The sequence below is a fragment of the Venturia canescens genome, chromosome 9 (assembly GCF_019457755.1).
Source record: "Venturia canescens isolate UGA chromosome 9, ASM1945775v1, whole genome shotgun sequence".
NCBI lineage: Eukaryota > Metazoa > Arthropoda > Insecta > Hymenoptera > Ichneumonidae > Venturia > Venturia canescens.
Window position 1 is genome coordinate 19666527 of NC_057429.1, and position 18234 is coordinate 19684760.

Sequence of the window (18234 nt, forward strand, 5' to 3'; positions counted from 1 at the left end):
AGCATGCTCGCGGGCAACCCTGGAGAAAAAATGATACATAGGATAAAATGTCTCGCACGTATATTCGTGTATTTATCATAGAATTTAGTACGCTGAGAGCCGACGCTCAAGTTTGCAACGTCGGAGTCCAACGAAAAGAACGAAAAAGAGATTTGCAATTCGCCAATTCTTCATTTCACGAAGTACTGGGGCAGTTTCAAAAACTGCTGTGGAATTGCTAATTCGGCAGGGAACGAAATTCGAGAATACTGGAATTATTGGAGGCTTTTTTTACATCATTTCGTTGGACTCCGAAGTTGCAGACTTCTCAGCGTCATTGCTGAAAGTCCAAATTCGTCATTAACAATACATTTCCAGCCATCGGTAAGTCTGCCACGATGAATAACACTCGAAAACAAAACGAAAAATGGTTCCCACGTGCGCCACTTTTCGCTATCCTTCGAAAAGGTGCAAAATTCAAAAAATCCTCTGCTGTTCTTAACCGGTGCCTAAATGCTTGGGAAATTCTTGAAAAATAATATATTTTTCACCGGCAGGGGGGGGGGGGGGGGGAGCTGAATTTAATTTGGAAATTCCTAAAAATAGGTCACGTCGTACATTAATCTGTTCTCGACTGTCCCATACTTATATCTATATTAAGGTGTGTATTATTTTCTCGAGATGACGACAATAAATAATGCGGCTGTGCGGTGTGTTTGAGCCCTCGAATAAATAATGCGCGCGACGCTTAGAAATAAGAGCAGTGAAACTTAACGAGGAGAATTAAATCGATTAACAATTCGTTGCGGATTAATTCACAAGGTTTTTCGCGGCATCGAGAGCACAGGAACGCTCATTGAATCACACGCTTCGGGGATTCAATATTTCGAGACTTCGTGAAGCTTGCAAAGTTCAAGTTCAACGAAACGAACGAAAAAAGTGTTTTTCTTTAATGTTTCTTTCATACCGATCATTCGCGAAGGTTCGAAAGCCGCGAATTGCAAATTAGGGAAAGACACAAATTATTGGTGCATCGGAATTTTTTTTCCCCCTCATTTCGTCAGACGCCAAAGTCGAGAGCTTCATATTTCACGTCGTTCAACGTCGATATCATAATTCGAATTTTATTCGGACGTTTACTTTGAACGTGAATTTTTGATCGCCGGGAACGGCTTTAGCGAACATTTTTCACGGGGCTCGTACAGCCGGAGCGCCATGTATTCCGTGCAGGTGGTAAACTGAGCGCTAATCCAATGGAGTAAGAAAGAGAGAGGGAGCGCGATAATGGGGAGGAAGAAATAGTACTGGTTCGTTATTAATAAAGCGAAAATTATTCTCGTAAAATTCAGCTATCCCTCGCGCGAATGCATTAGTAAGAGAGCAGCAGGCCCGGGTGGGGGGGGGCTTGGAAAAGAGTATGGAAACGCTCCTGGCGCGTTTTTCAGAGCACAGAAGCGCCGGGAGTTACGTACGGGAGTATCGGTGGATTTGCATTTAAAAAATTCAAGCTACGGTAGAGCAGCTGAAAAGGAGAAACAAAAAGAGAGAGAGAGAGAGAAAGAGGCAAAGCCAAGTGGCTTTTCGACGTACATGTGTACGCGACGGAGGAACTGGATGCTAATGGGCTTCTCGCTCGCTTCGTGACACGGAACACAGTTAACGGGAATTAATATGAAAAAACGCCCCCCGCCACTTGCGCATTATTTATTTAAGGGCCTTTTCTTTCTCGTTATCTTTACTCGTTGCTTCGATCCCCCCCTCCTTTGCTCAGGCCTTCGACTATTTCTCTCCTCGGATGGTTCAAGTTTTTCTAATCTCAAAACAGGGATAACTGTTTTTAGCGAGGGTGCGGGAAATTATCATTGAAAATGAGGACGCTGAAGTTTGCAACGTTCAAGTTCAACGAAGTGAACGAAAAAGAGATTTGTAATTGACGAATTTTTTATTTCACGAATTATCGGTGGGGCTTGAAAAATTACAAATTGCAAATTCGACAGGGAACACGAAATTGGAGAATTGCTCCGATATTTGAAGGGTTTTTTGGATCCATTCGTTCGACTCCAGCGTTGCAAACTTCAGCGTCATTGAAAATGGTTTTAATGAAGCTTCACTGAGAATGAATGTTTGTTGAAACGTCGAAATATTTCGTTGCTCCCATCGACTTCTTTCGATCGCGCAGGCACCGGAACTTCGAGTGTGACAAAGTTGTTTTTACGGTGAAACAAAACTTCGTTGGACCGCGAAAAATTTGGTTGCCCAGGGCAAATGTTGGTGAACCCCTCCAACGAGGATCCGAAAATTTAAACCAAATTTTGATGAAAGTTTTTTTTATCAATTCAACTTCAAGCGGTGGCTCTGATCGAGATGGTTTGGCAATCAAAAAAAAAAAAACACGCGAATGCGCAGGTCTCAAAATAATTTTGATAAAATCGGTCGGATTCTCATCCCGATACGTTTCAGTCGCGGCGCGCACGTTTTTTCCCCTTTCTGCTCGTCTCTCCGACGAGGTCAACGGTCTATCGGCGATATCGGTTCGCGCGTAGTCGCGGGATAGTGTCACGGAGCCCGAGAGGGAGCGAGGGAGAGAGAAAAGATTGGAGAACAGGGGATGCCAGGTCGAAAATATACGCCCGTGCTCCGCAACGGGAGGCAATAGAGGAGAAAAGGAGCCGAGAGAGAGAGAGAGAGAGAGAGAGAGAGAGAGAGAGAGAGAGAGAGAGAGAGAGAGAGAGAGAGAGAGAGAGAGAGTCTTCGAATTGTCCGAGAGTCACCGGTCAGGCAATCGTCCAAAAGTTCTTGACTCTGTCTGTCCGCCCCGTGCCTATTATCTCTCGTGCATCGTCAACGGGTCGAAGCTCTTCCTTCGCCCCCCTCCGGCCCGCGATTCCGATTCGTCGTTCTCTATCGAACGGCAATCAATTGGAACGAGCGCTTGAAAGCTTGCGAACTATTTTATAGCCGGAATCGTTATAAAAACATTTTTTCCACGGAGTTTCGAGTCACAGTTTAGTTCATTCGTTGCTGTAGGGAACCAGCGCATTTTCCACCCGACCATCATTTTTATCGGGGACGGGGGAACCGCGACCGCGAGTTTATCGTCCTGGGCTCGCGCCCAAGGAAGAGGGGTCGGGGAGAAAACGCCGCGGACCACCCGATCGAGATCGAGTGTTAACGCCTTCGCGTCCCGTCGCGCCACGCTGACGAAGATGCTCGACCAAACTAAGTATAGGAAGCCGGGTCCTTGCCTCTTCGTTTAAAAATATCAAACCGACCCCGCACGAGAACAATCTCGATCGCGCACGCTAATCTGCTCACGGGGTGTCCCAGGAATCGTGGGGAACCGAAACGCCTCGCGAAAGCCTCGTTTTTAGCGACGCGAGCGGCCTGGGAATCGATGCTCCTTCCCAAATACATTTTTTCGCTCTGACAAACGGCGTGAGCACTTTTCACTCTCTCGGGACAATTTCTCGGCTCCTTGGCATCCATTTTTGCTCCTTTCCCCAGGCGGCAGGCGCCACGATGCTCTGCGAGCACTCGCAGATTCATTTCGATCGGAGTCTTCCCGGGAAAAATGCCAAATTCAAAATTTCTTTCCAACTGCTGCGAATCGACGAGAGGACGCGGAATTTGTGCGATCGACGCTCCGCCTCGATTTTTCTCCATTCGAAGGGAATCCAGACGCGAAGCTCCGTTGCGAACGAGTTCTCGATAAAATATCCAAACAGAATTAGAACGTTGGGGGGAGAGCGTTTTGAAAAATGCGGAGAAAAAATACGGCGGAAGTGCGGAGTCTCGGCCGGTCGCCGCAGCTCGGTGCGTGCCAGGTTCGCGGTCGGGAACGCGTGTTTCTCTATCGAAAACTTGAGAATACAAAGGCCCCAGTCGAGAGCGTTTTCTGCCCGGAATCGCGTGGGTTGCAGCCTTTTGTTTGACAGAAAGTGACACGCACACAGAGAGACGCGGACGACGTTAAAGGAGGGAGGGAGACGCGGCGGCACGCTCGCGGAGCCACTGGTCTTATTATCAGGATAATTAACGATTTCCCGAGGCATCCGACCGCGAATGCAGCTTCCCGCTCTCCCTTTTTTCGCTGCTTCTTCCTACTCCATCATTCCCCCGTTTCGCTTATCCTTCCCATCTCTTTCCTCGGTTTCTCCTTTTTTCTCTACCGGCTCTATTTTCCCGATGGCTTTTCCACACACTCGAGAGCAGGGAGAGAGAAAAAGCTGAATTTATAGGCTCGGACGAAAGGCCAAGATTCGCGTCTTCCACATTTCCCGCTTGAGATTAATAAAAGGCGGCTTGGAAAGTCGAACTCTTCACTCGCAGCATTTGGAGCACTCGCAGCGGATGTTGTTTCGACCTACATTTACAATCGCGAGCGGCGTGTATTCTCGTATCGAAATGTTACCTCTGATCGATAATCCCCCCCTCTTCGTTCATGCGAATGCTCAATCTTTCAATTACCGCCTTAACATTTGCGGGCGCGCACTCTTTGCCGCGGTTCTCCAACGCGCTTTCGTCAAAAGTCTTCTCCATCGGTTTCTTCGAATATTCGAAAAAACTTGCCGAATGAGCTGAAAAGAAGGAAGTTGAGCGAGCAGTTTGGGCGGCTCGTCGATACGAAACGTCATCGAACTTCCGGCCAGCCGGAACGTCACAAGTTTTGTCTTGTCAAAATCTTCGTCAGTGGGAATTCAGGTCGCGCTGCGCAAGAGCCCGTAATTTCATGTCCCCGAGAATATTTTTCCTCGGATGATAATCGATATTTGGTTTCGAGGCTCTCGAGATGGCAGAGTCCGCTTTAAAATTTTATCGCATTCGTGCAGACTGCTTTCTCGTGTACGAGATTAAAATCGATATTACAGCGCAGTGACTCTTAACTCATTGTCGGAGATCCGAATCTGCGACATGCATGAACGTTTTTTCAGCTCGAAAATCAGCGTCGCGTCCACACATGCGGGGGCGTCGAATTATCTCGTAATTCCGGCGACTTTGAGCTGCGAAACGCCCTGAATTTATTCCGGCATTACATCGCTTATGCTCGAAACGACTATGGATCGTTCCGCCGGCCGCTCGACGCGAACGTACTCATTTTTCACATTAAATTTTCTCTCTCTCTCTCTCTCTCTCTTCGTGTAATCCGAAGTGCACGCTATTGAGAATTCACAATTATTGATTTTCTCCTCGGCGTAAGAAGATTCTGGACTGCGGGAAAATTGTACGCCGCACGTTTCCTGGCGGAAGAGCGATGCTAATCCTTCGAATGAAATTTCACAGATTTTTCTCGCGCTGCCGCGACCTCCGTAACGATCGGCAATCGCTTTCGTTGGCACGATTTTCCTGCCATCGAATTTCTTTGCCGAAAAGGCCGCTACTCTCTCTTCGGTCGTCGACAATTTTGCATTCCGATCGAGCTTCGTTATTTTCCGAAGCTTCGTGAGGAGTTCGCAGACCCAAAGAAGTTGGCGCAACGATAAAAACGGTGAATGAGCTAGAATTTGTAAGATTTTGATGAAAGTTCGAACGGTTTCCGGGCTCGAGGCGATTCCGATTTGTTTTAAAAATTGCCGTCCTCGAGTTTCCTTTCCATTCCGCGCGCGTGAGCGCGGCGATGCTGATAAGCTGAGGAATGGGATAAAAATGTGGCGAGTTCGCAGATCGCGTCAGCTGTTGCGAGCGAGCGTGCCAGGTCGATCGCCGCTCGAGCCTCTTTGACCGGAAGTAGAAACTTTTCGGTAATATCGCCGCTCGAGCGAGCCGGCAAAGCGCGATTTATTGGCTTTCTATAACATTGTTTTCCTCCAATCAATCAGAGCGAGTTTTCCCGAGAGTTATACTCGGATTTTCGGCGAGACTTCCGGTCCAAGGTCTTCAGGAGAGGCGGCGTGTTCCAGCTGCCCGGATGCGTTCAACTTTTATTACACCGCCCATCTTTTATAACGTTGAACGAATCTCAAAACGTAGCGACCGCGTGAAAAATCGGTCATAACCAAACTGAAATTTCTCGTCAAAACCGTGTTCGTTTGTCCTCGCGTTCGTGCTTCGAGGTTCGCCAACAAAAAGCATGCAAAACACGTCACGAAAAATGTGAAAAATTATAGTCAACTTACATTGTTGCTTGTGCCTGGACTCCATGAGGATCATTTGTTCGTGTTTGTGCCAGGCGGCGTCGGTAGTGTCGGTACCAGCGATCGGTCCCCGAGCACCGCCGGCAACGCCGCTCGATGGTGGCTGTACGCCGCCTCGGCCGCCACCGCCACCACCGCCATACTCCATGCCCGCGTACCCACTTTTTTCTGCCTTCGGCAGTTCTCGAAGGCTCACAACATGGGGCACCAAGGGAGCCCTCCTCGTATAATCCTCTCGTGACGCGAGGGACGATCACCCGACGACACTTTGCCGCACAACTCGATGCTTTTTTGCACTATTTTAGAGGGAGCCGCGGGAGAGGGAGGGAGGGGGCGGGAGAGGAGGGGGGAGCGGGGGGGAGCGGGCGTGCACTGACACTGCGAGGGAGAGCACGGGAGCGAAGCACGAGGAAAACTCGGTCGGCGAGCCGGAGATTGCACTCGCGATAAAAGCGTCGAAATAAAATGGGCGATATTCAATTGTGATTCGGGCTCATTCGAGCGCAGCTCGGAGGCTGATCGCTGCGGGGGCGCGGGGCTCTCGGCGAGGATTTTTCGTCCCGTCCTTTTCTCAATCGCTTACGTACCGGACTCGTCTCGGGGCTTGGTCACTTGCTTTTTCCTTCGCCTTCCGCCGCCGCCGCGACCTCCGCCTCCTCGGCCTCCTCGTCCGCCCCCCCTTCGGGTCACTCCAACCCCCGGCCCGTGCTCGTTCTCTTGGTCAATTTGAGCTTGCATGCGAAAGGAAAAAGTGATGGACTCGGGGAGAGACAGCCAAATTCCTCTCGCTTTGACACCCTCCGAAACTCCGCTCTTGCCGCCTCTCCGCGTCTTTTAACTCCTTCTCCCTCGTCGCTCTAACTCCCTCTCATAATCCTTTGCTCCCTCCCGTCTCCGAAGCATGCGAGGCACACGGAAAGAGGAGGACCCGAGTCAGAAGGGAGAGTCAAGGGGACACGACCGATCTCCCTGTGCCTTTGACTCCAAATATTTCACGACGAATCCGCAGCTTCCCGGCCCTTTCCGGCTCGATCTTTCGACCTGAAACATTCAATTGGAATAACAGCTCATCAGTTACGTTTTCTCCACTCATTCGTCGCACTATCAATCGCCCTCTCGTCTCACTTCACCGGGGGTTAAGCGCGCGCGCGCACACACACACACACACGATTAACCTTGACTTTAAGCCCCTTCGCGCCGCCGAGTTTCGCGTGGGAGCCTCCGAGACGGGGTTGCTTCGAACAACCCCCTTAAAGGGGGCACACTAACCAGAGCTCTTTTCGACTGGCGTTATTAATTCGCATCGTCGTGATATTTCCTCGTCAATTTTTCCTTAATCTTCGATACCGAAGCTTCCAATACTTGACGCGACTATGAAGATTGATCGTTTCAAGATTCGGCTCGATTATTCACACACGCCTCGCAATCTCTCCTCGTCAAATTAACGCGCCCCGCCATTCCTGACGGGTTTTATCATTTTTTCGAAAATAATTTATCCACAGATCGGGAAATCGAGTCGCTCCGTCCGCCATTCGTCTTTTTTTGCAGCGACCGAAGAGAAATTCAGCATTTTCTGCTTCCCGCTTTCAGAGAATCCTTCCGAGCCTCAAGCCCATTTCGCAAGGTTGAGCGGCGACCGGAAACGGGGATTGGGACGCGACCGATTATGAAATTACTCGGATCTTTGGGACACGGGCCCGGTGGAGGAAGCGGAAGGACGAATCTCTCGTTTTCTCCTTCGAAGAAAACGCTGCATGTTAACTCGAAAGGAGCCGCGCAGCGCGAAGGACAGAAATGGAATTCGTAACGCAGTCGAATCTGGGATGCGAGGCTTTAAATAGAGCCGGGTCAGTTAGCAGATCGATGTTGTGACTTCACCTTCCACTCATTCGTTCAACGAGCGGACGGAAGAGCCCTCGAACCTCGCCGTACGTTTTGCCTCTCGCTATTTTTCCGAGTACAAACTCCCGATCACCCACAAATTGCCAATTTCAACGTTCGGCCATTCGCTCACCGTCGCGCCTTCTTTTCCCTCTCCTTTTGTTCCTCGCTCCTCGGATTTTGTGTTTTTATTATCGACGACGAGTCAGCGAGGTCGGGGGAGGCATGCGAAATCGAAAATCCCAAAATTTTCCTCATTTTTATGCCTCGAATTCAAAGACGACTGGGAGAAGGGATAAACGGAAGTTGAGCGACGAAGGAAAATATTTTTTCCGCGACTTTGTAACGGCGCGAGCTTCTTCCGAAGTATTTGGCGAAAATTGTAACAGTCGAACGTCGCCGCGCGTCGAATCGCTCAACGTTACCGCCGTGAGTTTTTTTCCAACGAAATATTGACAAACTATCACAGCCACGGCGCAGAGTTTTCGAACCAGTGATTGAACGATCAGCGAAAACATTTCACCTTTCGACATCAGCTTGGAAAAATATTTCTAAAAAACCTCAAACTCGAAAAATCCACCGAGAAAATCACACCGAAGTTGCAACGAAATTTTTACTGCGCGACCATTGTTTTCCCATTTCCCTGGAATTCCAACGATAATTTTCATGAAAACACGGAGGTCCAAATGTGATTTTCGTTAAATAGTGATGATTGTGACGTTAAGGGGGGGCCCTGCTTTGAAAAGTCAAAAAAATCCATTCTTTTCGGGAATTTTTTTAGGACAGACGGAAGAAACTCACCGCAGCGAACTTTTCGGTATAGCTAAGGATATTTAAAAAGTACAAAAACATTTTTTTCGTGTGAGAAATACTAAATTGTCCATGATTTATGCGCCAAGTCCGATCCTCGAAGTTTCCCAGCTGCGTACAACGCGGAGCTCGTAATTATTCTCAGCAACAAAAACTCCGAATTTTTTTTCCATTTTCATACATTTTCTTTCCACGTGAATCTATAAAAACCCGAAAAAATTGCGAAATACCAGCCTTTTTTTTAACCTCGCTAAAAATACAGAATTTCGCAATTATTTCGAGTTTTCATAGGTTCACGTGGAACGAAAATATATATACGAAAATGGGAAAAAAATTGGAGTACAAATTAGTATTTCTCACATGAAAAACGTGTTTTTGTACTCTCGAAATATCCTTGAAACTATACCGAAAAGTTCGCGATGACGAGTCGTTTCCTATCCTAAAAACATCGCCGAAAATGATAGATTTTTTGGCTTTCTAAATAACAGACTTTCTACTAAATGCCGATAACAGTTAATAAAAATAAGGATTAGAAAAGGGTGATGACTGGCTCGCCGATTCGGTCGGGGATTCCTCAAGTCTGTGTGCAGAGTCCGAAATATACGTATAGCGCACCCAGAAGGAATAAAGGTAGCCGGAGGTGGTTGGTCTTGTCGTCGTACGAGTCGGAAGAGAATTTCGCGGAGTAAGCAGCGCAGTGGCAGGGGAGGGAGTCTCTTGACGTTGAACGTGTTCTGGTGGATGGCTGCCCCCAGCAGAGAAAAACCCGAGGCAGTGTGGGCACGTGCACGATCTTGTGGATTCGCCACTCTCCGGCTGGGATAGCAAGAGAAAGAGAAGGAGAATGAGGAATAGAGAACTGGAAATGAGGATGTAGGAAAGGTTCCTACAATTTCGTAATTTCTCCGTTCGTCGACTTCCGGTCAGGAGGAACGAGCGCCGGTTCGGCTTGTCGAATTCGTATCGAGTGTGCTGCTGCTGCTGTCGGGGGCGCTTTTCAAATTCTATCAAATAGAAATACAGGTATTCGCTGCGAAGCGAGCGGGGGAGCGTCTCAATCGCTTTTTCCCGTTATCCTCGAACGAGGAAAAAATCGAATTTTCCGTCAGCTTCAAACCCGACAACGACTAATTCGATGAATTCAAAATTACTATTGAAAAGTCCCAGTTTTTTGACAATCGAGACACTCGATGTGAAAACTTGGACGTTGAGTTATCGGCGGACTCCCAAGAAATCTGCTGACTGGCTTTCGTTCAAAGACGAATTAGCGTCCCCTTTTCATTGCATTTTTGACGTTTGTTTTCTCGGTCCTGCGGACGTGATGTTCTCTTCTTTTCACCGCACTTTTTGAAAACCCCTCGTCACTGGTCCTTGGGGCTTGGAATATTTTGTAGCAACGATACCAAAAGTGGGCGTTCGATCTCGACGAAAGGACGAGGGCGAAGCCACTTATCGGGCCGGCTGTTTGTCCACGTTCGAAAACGTTCCGCGGAGAGGCCACGATTCAACGAAGACAGAAGGAGCCCGGCCGAGAGGCTTCGGGGGAGAAGCTAAACACCGTGGATACGACGAAGGGTTGAGGCCGACGCGAGCTCCGCGGGCCAGCTGTGTTTTTCGTCCTCCCATTAGCCTCCGCTTCTTTCAGTCGTTTTTTCCTCCCCGCGCAACCGAGAAGGAGCTCAAAAGCCACTAACGTCGATGTTTTCATCGCAGAACGAAGAATTAGCGAGGATTTCGAGACTCCCACAACTGCGCGCACGAGTGCGTCAACGTTCTAAATCTCGATCACAAACTTCGAGACCCAAACAAAGTTTTTTCGCGCCCTTATCGCTTTCGCTCGGGCGGCAGATTATTTTCGGAGGAAGAAAATACGAGATAAAAGGGAGCCACAATTTTCGAGGGATTTCGCGGCGAACCTACTTTTTTGCATCATTTTTATTCTTCGATGTTTGCACACGAAGGCCTGCGGCATTGTTCGCGACAGCTGATTTGGGTCGCTCTTCAGTTTTCCAGTTCTTTTGCGATGCGGCCCCGCTCCCGTTGTTTATCGCGGTTACGTGAGGTTGTCCCAAAGTTTTGGGTTACCTCGGCTCTCCGATGTATAATAGCCACGGTGTGTCTTTATGGGGCAGGTGCGCGCACTCGCCGCTCGGATATTTCATTCGCGAAACGATCGCGCTCGTCCCCCGAAACCACAAGATTAACGGCCGAGATGCATGCGTACGCGCGGAGGCTATTCCCGCACGATTTAGACCCGATTTTTAACTCGTGAAGTCTGACGGTCTGTACGATTTCGATAATTTTGTCTCGTCCCAGTGCCACGGAGTTTTTATTCAAAGATTTATTTGTTGTGCAGTTTTTCCTCAATTGTCAAAGTTGATTGGGACGTCAGAATGTTTTTTTTTTTTCAGTTTATTTCAGAGAACGAATGTTCGAGTGGGTAAAAATGTCGATTTTTCTTCGATCGAGCATTTTCTTCGCTCAAATGAATAACTTTTTTCTTGATTTAAGGAGGGTGGCTACGTTCGTCAAATTGATAAGAAATTGATCAAATTTGGTGATAATGTTTTTCAACATCAAGTGCGAAGACACAATTTTTTTCAAAATTTTCTTCTGCTTAGTTATCGAGTAATTACGCATTAAAGCAGATTTCTTATGCCCGGAATGTATACTATATATATGGAAACGTTACACTGCAAAAACAAGCGTGTTGTTAGGTGTGTTGAAACAACGCACAACACATCTCGCAGGTGTGTTGTTTTAACTAATCGTGTTGCAACAACACACAATACATCTCGCAGGTGTGTTGTTTTAACGAATCGTGTTGAAGCAACACGTTACGCCGTAAAATTTCGAACAACACGGCAATTTCCGTTTTGTAATTTATATAATACTGATAATGTGTGTTGTTTCAACACGGATGATTTCAGCACGGTTTTGGGAAGTTACTCATACTTATATGTACAATACATTTTAGAAAGTAAAATAAAATGGCAAATATCTTGTCGTCAATGTCGACCTAAACGAAATTGCCGTTTTATGATATCCAATATATTTGTGTAAATATTTTTATCCATTTCTTCCGTAAATTCACAGACTCTTTGAGCAATAGACGTATATACGTGCGGTGTGTCACCGCGGAATTCATATTTCTTTCGAGCTCTTTTAACGCATCTACTCCATGTACATCAGGACGCCTGCGAAAAATAAAAATGTAACAAGAGATCCCCTAATATTTATGGAAATTAATATAGAAATTCAAACGTACTCTTTATGAATCGTAAAACAGTTGGAATATTTTGACCGATTTTCAATTTGTCTTCGCCAAATTTCATTACAGATCGTTCTGAATTAGCACGTCGATTCCGCACATTTGTACTTGACTGATGTCGTACAATCCCCTGCAATAATAAAAGAAAACTCAATAAAGAAAAATTTAGCACATGACGGCTTTGACAATTGTAGTAACTGGAAATGCAAAGAAATGAAAACTTACACATCCATGGTCTCCGCCGCTGAGCTCTGGATAAGCACTAACAATGGCTTTTGCGTAGTTGAAATAATCATTTTTACTCAGCATGCCATTAGTGCGATGCAAAAGATCAGTTGCCCAAAAATACGTTAATGACTTTTGAGCAAGTAACATTCCTCCGTTGTTCACTTTTTGAACCAACTCCGGGGTCAGTTCTGGCAATGATGTTGGCGTTCCAACGAAGCTTGAAATTATGCTTCTTTTTTCAGTGAAGTCATTTGTTTTCAGTTTTTTAAATTGTCTGTTGATTGATTGGTTTTCCTGAAATTCCAAAAAATAAGCACAACAGTTTTATTTCTCAAAGCATAAAGCAAATCTTATGACCGTTCGACCTAATAAAAATCTCAGGAGTTCAAAACTTTCTTTACAATAAAAGAAATTTCATGTAAGCTTTCATCTTTGAGTACACTGAGTTCATTGGTTACAATAGAATATTCATAATTTTCTTAATGATTTTTTCTTGTCAGCGGTAAAAGTCTGGATCAAATTCCTTTCTCTGCAAAAAAATTTGGATCAAATTTCTTTTCTCGCAACAATTTTGATGAACTTTCTTTCTAAGTAATGAAAGTTTTGATCAAATTTGTGTACCGCAACAGTATTCATAAGATTTTTTTTCTTGCAGCGGTGAAAGTTATGGTTGAATTTTTTGTACAGCAGTAAAGTTTTGAAAACATTCGCTTTATAGCAATCAAAATTTTGATAACGTATTGATATTTTATTAAAATTTTGATCACTTTAAAAAGAATGTTTTCAAAACTCTACTGCTATACAAAAAATTGAACCATAACTTTTACCGCTGCAAGAAAAAAAATTTTATAAATACTGCTGCGGTAAACAAATTTGACCAAAACTTTTCTTGTTTACAAAGAAAGTTCATCAAAACTGCTGTCAGAAAAAAATTTTGATGCAAATTTTCTTGCGGAGAAAGAAATTTAATCTGAACTTTGATCACTGGCTTAAGAAACACTTATTAAAACTCATTGACGCAAAGAGATTTATGAAAAATCTTATCGCTACCAATGAATTAAATGTGTTATAAATTCTTTATCCTATTGTAAATCGTTTAGATTCATTATTCTACATTTTATATAATAAAACATCGAGATAATCTTACCTTTTCTTTCTCCTCCACACATTCACTTATTTTTTCTTGGGTTTCAATGAGAGAGCCGTCTTGATCGATAGCGTAGATCGTTGAACACGATAGAAGACTTTCGCCTAACGGAACAATGCAGGTTATTTCCAATTCATCGATTATTTCTTCCTCTGCTTCGATGTCACATAAAATGTTTTGATTTTGAATCAGCTTCTGTAACACGATGGCTTGATTTTCGATTTTCTTTTTCAGAAGCAAGTCGTTTTCACAAGCTTCGCGGATTTTTTGGATGACACATTCGGAATCACTCATTTTTTCGTTCACTTTGCAAAATTTAATTTTTTTGCATCGCTCTTCGTTTTTGCAATAAATCGTTTTTTCCATTTTTATGCTCGCTGAGTGGCACAAATAATAAGTGAATTAAACGTATGCGTCTTTTCGCCGACCGAATCGAACCGAATAATCACGAAAACGAGAAGCAAGTTTTCATCACATGGCCGTATGGTCTTAACGCTATAGGAGCGCAGACTCGAGCCAACTACAAACAAAAAGAAAAAGAAGAAAGAGTCTGGCTGGACAAAGGACGAAGACGAGGTTAGCTCACACTTACAAACGTAAACAATGTTTGCGTTTCGTATAACGGACTTTTTGACAACATTACCTCATGAGCGAATTAGTGTAGTGGGTAGCGTGCGTCCGTTAAGTTAGAGCGTGTTAGGTAGGTAGGTCGATCGAATCCCCCCTCGATGTATACGAATTTTTCTCAGAAATAATTCGTTTCCAAATCTTCGAACTTTGATATCCGAGGTTCACGAACGAGACGCATCCAGTAATTCTCGGTAAAAAAAAAATATTTTGTTGTATTTTTCGCCATTCTTGCGAGTGAATTTACTCGCAAGCCAACAACGCATTTCAAGTGTGCGGATATGCACAACAGCAACACGCCATGATATGTGTCGAATCGGGCGACAAAGAGGAAAACGCCTAAAACGTGTTGTAACAACACGGAAAGCCGTTTTTTTACAACACGGGAAACCGTTTTTTAACAACACGGAAATGCGTTTTTATAAAACACGATTAATATGTGTTGTTTTCATGAACAACACGGCAAAAAGCGTGTCGAAAATGGCGACAACATAAACACGCTGGAAACGTGTTAAAACAACACGCTTGTTTTTGCAGTGTATGCTTATACACGTGAACTTTAGTGATCAATTACTCGATAACTGTACAGAAGAAAAATCTTAAAAAATTTGTATTGTCAAATTTAACTCTAAAGAATATGTTCACCAAATTTTATTAAATTCTTATCATTTTGAATTTTTTAATGTATTTTACATGGTTTAGCATGGCAACATTGTATCGTCCCTAGCCACCCTCCTTAAGGCTTGTGACGGGCGGAAAAATCGAAATTTATTTTCATTGGATACTCGAGCACAATGTCTGAAGAATATTCTCGCGAAATTTTATAAAGATCTGATATTTTTTTGAAAAATACCTTCGCAGTGGACACGATTACTAAAAAACTATTGATCCGACCCATACGAAATTTATACCACTTATTTATTATAATAATAGCTAGGGCCTGGACGAAGGATTTCGTATTTTGTTGGAAAAAAAAACATTGTAACGAAAAACCGAAAATTTAGCACCTAAAAAATGAATTTTTCGTTAAAACTGTCGCCATTTTTTAAAAAATCAACATTTTCACAAATCCTTTGTCCAGGCCCAAGCTGTTGTTATAATAAACAAGTGCTATAAATCCGGTATGGATCGAATGAATAGTTTTTAAGTTATCACGTCCACAGCAACTGATGCTCAAAAAAGGGTGCTACTGGAATACAGCTGGAGTTGCGCCATTTTGATAAATAATTTTTTCATGAAAAAATCCGTACAAGTACACGATCATGTGTACTAACGAATGTTGATCACAGTTTATCAATAAATATTTATTTTCTTGTCGAGAAAAAATGAATAAAATGACGTGTTTTTTCGCTCGCTGCAAGTGAACACGAGGCCTTAACGATTTTTCAATCTTATTCCAATAAATGCAAGTCTGACCGAGGCGAAATGTTCATTTAAAATCTGAGCAATCGGGGGGGGCAATACGTAAAAAAGGAATATTCTTCCAAACTGACAACTCTTTTAGAAATTTCATCAATTTTTTTCACATTTCTCATTGGTGCGTTTTACAAATGCATCATTGAGTAAAATTTTGTGATTCGCTGCAGTAAATTTTTCGGTAAATGCGCCATCGCAGCGAATATTTTTCGTCGGTTTAATCCTCCTCGGTTTGCATCATCGCGGCTCGCGAGTCGCTCGATCTTTCTCCGCCCTTCGCAGACGCGAAAGTTTTTGTTTTGTGTTCTAAGCTCGCCCCGGCGTCCCTCCTAGCATATTTCTCCTCCCTTCTCGCGGAGGCCCGCTCGCTCGTTTATTCTTTCTCTTTCGTTTTTGGGCCCTCGGATCGAAGGACGCGCGGGCCAATATAATTCTTGCCGTCCGCGATGTTGCAGCAGGTGGCTGCCGCTGCACTCTCGCGTCCTTCCTCCTCCGCTTCGCCGTTTGTTTTCACTCTTTATATTCAGGACTCGCAACCGCCTTTTTTCCCTCCCGTTCCCCAGCCGCCCCAGCATTGACATTTTCCCCTCAACTTCCTCCCGCCCGCGTTTTTTTTATATTTTTCGGGCTACGCTTTCCGCGAACATTTTCCGTCCGAGGTGGAGGAAAGACGGCGAGCAAAAAAGCGAGTCGCTCAGGCCGGCCGGCAACGAGCGCAGGAAACTTGGCGACACGATTCGACTTATAAATTGCCCCTCGTACGAGTTTCCTCATCAGCTTTGCCGCGACGATATTTATCGCTGGAAACAAGACGAAATCGAGAGCAAAAAAACGTTTTCGCGCTTCTATTTTTCTGGGAATTGAATTTCGAAAAAATTGCCTGGACATTTTACTGCGCCGGAAACGAAGCCTCAGCCTCGTCCCATCGTCGTTTAGTTGGAGACTGACTGACCGTACCTTGACCGGAAACTCAAGGTTCTGTCGCGCGGCGTACACGCGAGCGCGCGAGAAAGAGATCGGAGGCTCTTCGTGGTCGACTCTTTTCGCAGGTCTGTCGGGAAAGCGGGCTGATCGATCGTCATCGCTTTCATATCGTGTCGGAAACACTCAAATTTTTGTGCACACACGAAATGCCATGCGGCCGCAGTATTTTCCTCGGTTCTGCGTCACTGGAACGCCCACGACGAAAGCAAACGAGGCTTCCCCGTATAAATATTGACGAGGCCGTCGGACTCTCGTCCTTTCTCGAATGTTTTTTAAATCGCTTTTTGCAACGAGCTTGGAACGCGGCTCGTCGCCGTTGCTCGCGTTCTCCAGGGAAAATAACAAACTCGAGTACTTCGAGGGGTTCGCGTCGGAGGAAAAACGTCGATTTCGTTGAAGCTTTTTGGTGCGAGTGCATTTCGTTTAAGTCGTCCGAAAAATCCTGCTTCCGGTTCGACCGCAAAGAGGAAAATGTTGGAATGATCATTTCCGCGGTTCGAGCCTCCGGGAAAATTGTTTCCGGCAACTGCAGCGAGTGCATTAGAACTCGGAGTCGATCTGCGGCGGGAAAAGGGAACTTCGTTGGATTTCAACACTGGCGGTTCCAACGTAACCGCGCGATTCGAACTTTCGCTCGGAAAGAGTTAATTTTCACAGCGAGCTCTCGGCTGCCCGCTTTTTTAAGGGCGTATTTGTGTTCGCGTCGAGATTATATCCGATCGAAATGCAGATACGGGCTTCCCAGCGATCGGATAAACGGCCGGGCCGCTCGGTCAATCTCGCTCGAAGAATTTCGAGAGGCGCGTCACACCGGCACGGAGCACGGGTGGTTATCGGATCGCGGGAAAGAAAAGGGGAAATGAAAAACGACGGAAGGTGAAAACGGACTCGTTTCGAGGCGAGGGATCGGTAATACGGCGTGAAAACGTTTATCGATCGTAATACGAGAGCCTCTTCATCCGTCCTCTCTCTCTGCTCCAGCGGCGACCGCTCTCTCTCGCGAGAGCGTCAGTGGTCGTTGCGTCCTTCCGGTATGCCTGAGTACGGACAATGGGCACGACTTCCGGTGCGGGCTACCGGGCAGGAAGGCACGCGGACGTTTCGATAAATTGAGCATCCTCGACGCGCGCCGCATTTGATCTTTGACCCCAATTGATGACGAGGATACGACGAAAAACTAGACCGTTTTAATCGCTCCATTTCGCTCGTTCCTTCCCGCTCGTTCGGCTCGCTCGGGCTCGTTTTTTCGGTTGCGAGGAGCCCTCCGTTCGCGAGAGGAAACCGAGTGGCTTGGGTGGCTCGAGGAGCGCTGCGCTCAAGTCCGAAAGCCCGAAAACCTCCGTCGCGTCCGCAGGCCGGGCGGACGGAAGCGCCGCTTTTTTATCGCCCTCGCAGCGGCGAGCCCGGGTTCGGGAAACTCGAGAGAATCATTCGCCACGCTATTGGAGAGTCAGGAGAAATTCGCGCTTCGCCTCAATGTCATTTCTGGCGAACTTCATTTCCGTCGCCGAAATTCTGGCGACGTAAATTTTCCCAACGTTGCCAATTTTTCTCCCAAGTTCTTGGGCCCAGGGCCGTGTGCCCGGTGGCTCGAAGGGGTCTAAAGAAGGTGAGAAAGAACCGGCAAAATTTCGCCCCGTTTCGTCAGCCCCATTCGCGCGTTGTCTTCGCCCTCGACGTTTGAATTCCCGCCGCGCGGCGGCGAGGCTCGTCAGCGCTCGGGGGCCCCGTCGAGGAGAAAGGGGCCGGCGCGTTTCCGC

General features: G+C 46.0%; 2 protein-coding genes across 4 annotated transcripts in view; both read right to left on the minus strand.

Annotated features, from left to right (window-relative positions):
- mnb (minibrain) overlaps window positions 1–18234 on the minus strand; it is a 69204-nt gene that overhangs the window by 47935 nt on the left and 3035 nt on the right. For both annotated transcript variants that reach the window (XM_043428623.1, XM_043428625.1), the window contains exon 2: window positions 6093–7151. In XM_043428623.1, the coding sequence (XP_043284558.1) occupies window positions 6093–6258 (166 nt within the window). In that variant the 5' untranslated portion in view covers window positions 6259–7151. The remainder of the gene's footprint in view (window positions 1–6092; window positions 7152–18234) is intronic.
- Window positions 11514–14599, minus strand: LOC122415993 (uncharacterized). Of its 2 annotated transcripts, XM_043428630.1 has the most exons (5): window positions 14091–14599; window positions 13448–13967; window positions 12298–12594; window positions 12070–12202; window positions 11514–11998 (listed from the first exon to the last, which is right to left on the minus strand). In XM_043428630.1, exons 2-5 carry the CDS (start codon window positions 13811–13813, stop codon window positions 11976–11978), a joined length of 819 nt encoding a protein of 272 aa, XP_043284565.1. In that variant the 5' UTR covers window positions 13814–13967; window positions 14091–14599; the 3' UTR covers window positions 11514–11975. The 2 variants fall into 2 exon arrangements, with proteins under 2 accessions (XP_043284565.1, XP_043284564.1); XM_043428629.1 differs by having other exon boundaries at window positions 13448–14599.

Coding starts and splice junctions, on each gene's coding strand:
- LOC122415993 (XM_043428630.1), bottom strand. CDS start 13,813: ATGGAAAAAACGATTTATTGCAAAAACGAAGAGCGATGCAAAAAAATT. Junction 12,595..13,447: donor GTGTGGAGGAGAAAGAAAAG/GTAAGATTATCT, acceptor TTGGAATTTCAG/GAAAACCAATCAATCAACAG. Junction 11,999..12,069: donor TGTTTTACGATTCATAAAGA/GTACGTTTGAAT, acceptor TATTTTTCGCAG/GCGTCCTGATGTACATGGAG.